The 8,450-nt window shown below is 36.2% G+C and overlaps 1 protein-coding gene across 1 annotated transcript in view; it reads left to right on the forward strand.

Annotated features, from left to right (window-relative positions):
- The first annotated feature begins 2,034 nt into the window (after positions 1-2,034).
- LOC136835929 (uncharacterized) overlaps positions 2,035-8,450 on the forward strand; it is a 9,805-nt gene continuing 3,389 nt past the window's right edge. The window contains exons 1-4 of the mRNA XM_067099806.1: positions 2,035-2,170; positions 3,170-3,320; positions 6,185-6,387; positions 7,413-7,607. Of these exons, the coding sequence (XP_066955907.1) occupies positions 2,159-2,170; positions 3,170-3,320; positions 6,185-6,387; positions 7,413-7,607 (561 nt within the window). The 5' untranslated portion in view covers positions 2,035-2,158. The remainder of the gene's footprint in view (positions 2,171-3,169; positions 3,321-6,184; positions 6,388-7,412; positions 7,608-8,450) is intronic.

Below are 8,450 nucleotides of genomic sequence, written 5' to 3' on the forward strand. Positions count from 1 at the left end.
ATGGAACAGCCGGGGAGACCATTTATATGTCTTTCAGATTTTTTTATTTTTTTTTTAGCAACCTGGTTGACAATGTAATTGCTGTTTGACTATCTTCTTGTGCCTCAATATTCTTCTTCCAGTATGCTTTTTGGCTCCGTTAGTCTATATATTTACCGATCCTTCGTGTGTTTACTCTGAACGGTATGTTTCGAGGTTGCATATAGCAACATTTGGTTATATGCTATTTATTGCTGAGTAGTCAGAAACACTTAGGTTCTCTTTGGGCTTTATTGGGTAGCTAGCAGGCAACGTAACGTCTCCGATAAGTTATTTTGTATAGAATAACAAAGGCATGATTAAACTCTTCCCATTATAATGTATGCATTTTCAGATGTTCGTTATTAATACTATAGGCCTACTTATTAATGACAATATTCTGTTTTTACTGCTAGGTTCTTTGTACTACATCTGTAATGTTTATTAATGTTTTTTATCGTGTAAATATATATCATTGTTATTAGTCCTATGTAAATATTTAATTAATGTATTAATTTTCCATCTAACTCACTACTTACCTAAATCACTTCAATTTAGATTTGAAATTTTCAAAGTCGTTCGTAATCATGCAAAAGCGTGTCTCCCATGGTGAGTTAACAATTTACTTCGTTATCATAATCTATGATAATTCATTAGTATCCGGTATATTTTAAATAACTTGGATCCCAAAACGTTTCCTTGTGCTACACCTCCCGACAATGACATTTATCTATTTATTTTGCACTTTCCAAAGTCAGATGACAACAAAAGTGCTCAGATGAATAATCTTTTATTACCCTATATACTATTCTGAGTCCCTAAATTTGAGCAGGCCTACTATTTCATTAGATATTGTACTGAAATAGCATTCATAATGCAAATCTGCCTTTGCTAATATTAAAAAATAGTATGACACAGAGGAGGTAATTATCATAGAAACTCCATTACACAATCCCCCCCAATGGTGTCCTGTCCAATGGAGAGCCATAAAGAAGACCTCCCATTGAGAACACCTTTATTCCCCAATCATTCTGTGACTAAATCTCTTCATCATATATATATATATATATATATATATATATATATATATATATATATATATATATATATATATATATATATGATGTGTGTGTGTGTGTGTGTGTGTGTGTGTGTGTAAAGATATAAAGTGTGTGTGTATGTGTTCCGAAATGCTTCTGATGCCTATCATTTCAATAATCTTTGATTAGAATTACCTGAATTTGCAAAGCCTGCAACAACCTGATAAAAAAAGTTTTGGTACGATGTGTCATAAAAATTTAACACTGTTTATTGTCCAGTTTTTAAATTCGTTTGATTATCAGGTTCATTGCATCAATACTGGTTTTGATGATCCTGAATAGCAGTCAGGGTGGTGAAGGGTGTGGGGCTGCTAGCCTCAACCCAAGAGACTTTTGCTGGTCAGAGGGCTACCCTTTTTAACTGAAAAAGAGCACAGGTAGTAAGAATAATAATAATACCTTTGACAAGAATCTTTATCACATGAGATACAGCGGTTAAATAGGTTGATATGTGAATTGCCTCTAGAAAAAAAATAGCAGAGAGAAGCTAACAACGCGACAACAACTGTTAGAGTGTCCTAGGGCGGTTCTGAATAAGGAAACTGCTGTAAATAATGCTGCGAGTTTATCCGAAGGGCGTATACAAGACCACGTCAGGAAATAACTATTTTGAACCGAAACGATAATGTTCTTTTGACATTATTAACTTCCATAAAGGTAATTACGAGAATACACAACACCCGGGGAGACCTACTTGAGATAAACTTTACAAAAGAATTTGTTTTGCTATGAAACAGAACACAAATAATAGATATATCCTATTTTTTGTTGAACGTCGGAATAATTGTTTGGTAAGATTCTTTTACCTAGTTTTTAAACACACAAAAATCATTAATATGAACTTTGTAAGCAGTATTCCAAACACAGGAAACTGGTGACTTTAATGTACGCTCACTGGCCAACATCGTACATCTGACATGATCTTTGTACCCACGTCTTCATATGAGTTTTGGAGGCGTTTTCCTTGCACGAAGAGCAGCAGAACTACCTAGACCATTTCTTCTTCGAGTCAGATCTTTGCTTCTTCAAAGGATTTCTACATGCTACGAACCGTAAGTTTATAGTTAACGAAATTTCATTTCTATAGGCCATTTAAGCGGAAAATGGTCATTACGCAGAGCAATAAATTGCTGTTTAAGCGGACTGGTTAATTCAAAAGTTCTGCAGACGGAGACGACATTTCTTGCTGTACAGGTAAACGGCGAGTAAAAGGAATGAAATCATCATGAAATGTCAATCATTTCCATTCTTTCTTTCAAAGTAAAATCAAAGCTGGGCGATCTGAAAGTTTTTCGAAGCTTGTGTCACACGCAAAACAACTCGGATGCTGAAGTTACTCAATTCTCAAATCTGTATATAATGAATAGCAATGTCTGTCCACATGTGCAATGCTTTGTGTGTCTAACAACGATCACCAAAATTTAATAAACTCAACATTTAGAGTTGCTGTCGTTCAGCAGTGTGAAGGTTCACTGATCTGAGACTGGGAACGATACCTAACTCCCCAGGTATACTTGCCGCATCGGCCCTCCCTTACACTACCGTCATTTTTTATGGCATGGGCATACAGAAAGAGAGTAGTTAACAGTTCAAAAGAGAGAGCGTGGGCTGTTGGCGGAATAACATTTCATCACGGGGAGAGAGAGAGAGAGAGAGAGAGAGAGACTGTGGGGGCGGGATAATATTTAAAGAGAGATAGAGAGGGCGGGGCATTCGTCAAAGAACGATAGACAGAAAGTGATTCTCTTTAATACGTTCATTAAAATAGAACATAACATCAGAAAGAGAGAGAAGGAGGCTAAAGGGGTGTTCATTAAAGGGCGAAAGAGAGAGAGAGAGAGAGCTACAAATTTTTTATGCTGTGTGAATGACAGTCTGTCTAACGACAGTCTGTAATTCAATGCTAGGTCAGCAAAGCCAAAGACACTGGATTTATGAAAGGGACTCACCCATGGCCTTCCTTTCCTTGTCCGGGATCGGAAGAGAGGGACGGGGTGGGGGTGATCCCGCACAATTAGATAACAATTCACTCACTCTTCTTCTTGTTCCAGATGATGATGACCTTTCACCAGGTCGAGCAGATTGCGTCGTGGGTGGTACGAAAATACATCCGATTCCTTTTACTTGGAGCAGTGTCGGCGTGTGCTATGCTGAACTTGGCGTTGCACGCAGGCGCTGGCCTGCAGTACTACTGCGAGGGAGGTGAGTACAAAAACATGAATGGAATGCCAAAACTGACACTCGTAGTTTCAGATCAAACGCAATTAATCGGTTATAAATGCAGATGGAAATATTACGAAAGGTTATCAAACAAAATTAGTATATATCTCGAGAGAGAAAGCAAGATGAATTCCCTATGGAAATATAAAACTAGGGTAAAAGTGAACAATTTTACCGTCAGAATAAGTGATACACCGCACTTTCAGTTAGTGTACAAAACGAGGACTGAAAAAGAGTAATAGGAGGAAGCCTCACGACTTTGATTAGTGTAATTATTCTTAAGTATTATGCTATCGCACTGTAAACAGACCAGAACTTACTTTGTAATGATCTTTGCTCATTACGTGAAACGCGTTACGGGCTGCTGAAGAGCAAGAGCCCGTGCCAGCACAAGGCTGGCTGAATCTAGGTAGTAGTATGAAACATTCAGGTCTAATCTTGGATGTAAAGTGAATGTGTCAGATTTCTGTCAACTCCCAAATGCAAATTCTGATTTTCTAAGTCTTAAAGAAACCTGTGTTTAGCAATACAGTGACCTCTGAGAATCAAATGTTCAACAAGACAAGGAAAATAGGCACACACGTATCTTAAAGCAATTCACCAACGGATCAGGAGAATTCCATTATACCAGCGGCTTCCCTGGACCTCGACTAACATCATTCCAGTGCTTAATTAACAACGTCTCATTTCGGGTATTAAATTCTTAAGTTGTTTTAACAATATTAAAAAGATTAGAGGAAAGGTTTCAAAATCTCACTGCTCCTTACTGACGGTAATTATTTAAAAATAGATTCATCTCAGCCACGGGGTTAAGTTTTCAGCTCGGTGTGTTTCTCGGTCAAATAGATTTCTCTTTATAAGGAGGATTGAGCTAAAGATTGTGAAAAGGTCTGTACGAAAATTTGAATAGAGGTTGAAGGCCTTGTGAATGACGATAAGTGATTAGGTTTTGAGAGAGATAGGGATGTAAATATTTGAGTCATGCTTGAACGATTTAGATTAAGCTTGTTTACGTCAGTGTCGTCCCTTTCTCAGGCGTCGCGTAAGTGTGGTAAGGCGTGATAGAGAACAGACTCCTTCCAAACGTGATAGACCGTTTGTTAACCTCCGGTTCCGGCAAAGAAGTTACGATCTTGCTCCGCTTTGATTGCTTATTTGTCTGTCTGTTAAGAAGGGTTACGAAAATGTTGCACCTCGATTTTAAGAAATTTATCAAAAGTGACAAAAAACTATTAGACTCTGGAATCCGAATATGGACAACGGACTTTTCGGAGGGAAGGAGGGAGCGAATAGGTTGCTCAGTCTCTTTTTCTAGGCTCAGCCTTGGTGGACGGGTAAGGTCACTGAACGCTCATGTATTGTACTGATTGAGTTAGCTTACTGAGCTGAAGTTCTACATGTTATTACTTTAGGCTTAGAGTCTTATAATCCAAATTAATGATAATATTACTTCGGCACAGAAAGTCTGTGGAATGTTGTTTTAATCTGTAAGACTTTATTTCGATCTTAGTTTATAACCATATTTTGTCAATATATTGAGAGCTTGTAAATTATACGAGGTATGTGTCAATATCATCTAAATCATCTATATATATATATATATATATATATATATATATATATATATATATATATATATATATATATATATATATATATATATATATATATATATATATATATCAGAAGTGGTCTTACTGCAGTCAAATCAGATGTCTTTACTGCAGTCGGCGAAGTTTCTGGACCACAATTGTCCCATTTACAACGTTAAAAAGACGGAGAAATTTACACTGTAAACTAACAATAACTTACATCGTAATTATCTTTTCACATTACATGAATCGCAAAAGCCTAATGTTGTATATTTGTCAATTCTGATTTTCTAAGTGTTAAAGATATTTCTACTGAGTAGTACAACGACCTCAGAGATTCAAAGGCTCAAAAACACGAGAAGAATGAAGACATACGAGTCTCTTGAAGCGTTGCTCCAAGGATTCAGGAGAAGATACCCGAGGCTTCTCTGGATTTTGATTAACATCTTTCCAACGTCAATATATTTAATAAATGTCACCTCTTTTCTGGCATTAAATTCTCATGTTGTTTTCGCAGTTTTGAGAAGATAAGAGGAAAAGTTCCGGAATCTCATTATAATAGTGGCGTGAGTGTCCCTGGAACTTCAGTGTCCTTTGTTGTCACTCGATTTTCCTTCCGTTTAATGATTAATCTAGAGGTGTGCCTTCTCCTCTGTGTGACAACGTGCACTTATTAATTCTAATCTTTTTCTGAATATTTGTAGTTTATAATTTTGTTTTTTGTTTGAGTCATTTAAGGTTTTGAAAATTGTTTGTCATTTTAGCCTTGAAAATAGGACTATTGTGGGCCAGAAACGTCGGCGATTGTAATAGAATCGAATTATATATATATATATATATATATATATATATATATATATATATATATATATATATACTGTCCTATGTATATGTGTGTATATTATATATATATATATATATATATATATATATATATATATATATATATATATATATATATATATATATATATACTGTATATATGTATATGTGTATATTATATATATATATATATATATATATATATATATATATATATATATATATATATATATATATATGTGTGTGTGTGTGTGTGTGTGTGTGTGAGCGTGTATGTATGTGTGTACAATACATATATGCGTGTGTATGCTTTAATTATATAAAAACATATGTCCTGCATAACTCTACGTAATCGAAAGAGTGGTTAACTTGGAAATAAAGTCCTAAACAATGATTTTGCAATGACATTGACCCAGTTTTCTGTTTCTGCAGAATGTCTAGTGAACGCCCTCAAAGCACCAGTGGCCTCCCTAGACAGGAGCGCCATCTTGCACATCAGGAACCACTGGACTGATCCGCCAGCGCCCAAAGGCTCCTACAAGGCTGACTTTCCTTTAGAGAATCCTCCTTGGCTCACTCTGGGGAACTGGGGAGATGCTTACAAATTCATCAACGATTATTTTAGAAAATATGAGGTGAGACATTAAGGTTTTATTTCATTAACTGTTCTATCTTACAAGTCCAGTTTTAGTTTTCTGTAAAAGAAAACTATTGAGATGGCTATTTGTCTGTCCGTCCGCACTTTTTCTGTCCGCCCTCAGATCTTAAAAACTACTGAGGCTAGAGGGCTGCAAATTGGTATGTTGATCATCCACCCTCTAATATATCAACTTGTAGCCCTCTAGCCTCAGTAGTTTTTTTTTTTTTTTTTAGGTTAAAGTTAGCCATGATCGTGCCAACAACACAAGCCACCACCGGGCCCTGACTGAAAGTTTCATGGGCCGCGACTGAGTTTCATACAGCATTATACACTGTATAGAAAACTCGAATGCGCCGAAGAAACTTTGGAGCATTTTTTACTTGTTTTTACTTTATTTTCATACCTTCCATTCGAATATAAGACAAATGCTTGTTGAATCTGTAACCTCTTAAACTCGTATGAACTGAAAGTGTCACTGTATATGTAAACATCTTAGGAGCCGCTGTTAAAATCCACTTAGATCTGGCTTGCCAGTCTCCATTCATCTGGCGTTCTCTATGAAGGATGACGAAACTGTTCTTCGGTTTCTTAAATATAATATGTATAATTATTTTGAGCCTAGACGCTTACTTTCTGACTGCCAGTATACTTGGAGGAAGCTGCTGAATTCATGTGATGCCCCTTTTAAATCTACCAAGTTACGTTTTAAAGATAACCCAGACAGTAATGTGAATTCGTGATTTTGATAATTGACTTTAATATTAATCGGATTAATAATTATGGTAAATAATAAAAAATCAAATCTTTTTTGCTATAAACCCAAAAATAAAGCAAAACGAAAACATGACCTGAGGCTCAAGCAAGTAAGGGAAAATAAATTTTCCACACTGAAATCGTAATCTCGAAAAAAAGGTCAATGTGAAGGATTACAAGGATATTTTTATTTATTTATTTATTTTATTTATTTGTTTATTTATTTATTTATGTATTTATTTATTTGCGTAATCCTTATCCTTCTAGAAACCAGGGACATTCATGGAAATTGGCGCCCAAGATGGAGAGTTCATGTCACTGACGCTGTTCTTAGAAAAGCAACTTGGGTTCCAGGGCGTTCTCGTAGAACCTAATCCCCTCGACTACCAGAAACTGCGGGAGGCCAAGAGATCGTCATTCTCCATAAATGCTTGTGCCACACCTGAAGCAGGCCACAGGAAGGTGAGTTTTTTCCTTTAGGACACAACTGAAAGAATGCTTTTGAATGATTGCAGAATTTATAAGAAGAGGAATCTCTGTTGATAATAACAGATACACCTCGTAGACAGAGCCCCTCTTGGAAGCTGTTTTATGTCTAATAGACTGGAGTCTCTGCGCACTATTTGTAGTCACTCGGTTCCACCAGTTGCTAAATTTAGTCGCCCCGCGCTAGGCTGCGATACAGACCAGCGTTCTCAAACCTTAGGCTGTGCCATACACTGTGAGTGATCATCTTTCCTAGTGTTGTCCTTGATTTTCCTCGTACACTCTCCTTTCAAATGCGTATTTCCTTCGTTGTTTTTGACACGAAAATCGTATAATTTATTTATTCAATCAACGACTAATTTATTGCTTTCAGCCATATGCATTTGATTTAATTCCTTTTAATTTTCTCTGATCTTTCCATCTCTTATACCGTTTAAGAGAATATGAGTATGCTCATTAAGAGAAATAACAACGGCGTCTGGAGGTGAAGTGAAGGCTGTATGGGGAAATACTACATTTGATATGAAAAAGAAGAGTAAAAGACATGCATGGGTAGAAGTTTTTTTGTTTAATATGGACGAAATGGCGAGAAAGCTCCTGCCTGCCTAAAAAGCTTTTTATAAACTCATAATCTGTCTGAATTAGGACCTTCTGCTGCAGGGTTTCAAGTGAATAACACACTCTCACATTCGCAATGACTCACGACTAACCTTGGCTCTTACTGTATATTTGAAACTATAACAGTCATGTACTCGATTAAATTTTATTCTTAGGATTATTCGAGATTTAGCCTTTTTCGCTCTTCTGTTAAAGAAAACT

This window comes from Macrobrachium rosenbergii, chromosome 55 (genome assembly GCF_040412425.1).
Source record: "Macrobrachium rosenbergii isolate ZJJX-2024 chromosome 55, ASM4041242v1, whole genome shotgun sequence".
Classification (NCBI taxonomy): Eukaryota; Metazoa; Arthropoda; class Malacostraca; order Decapoda; family Palaemonidae; genus Macrobrachium; species Macrobrachium rosenbergii.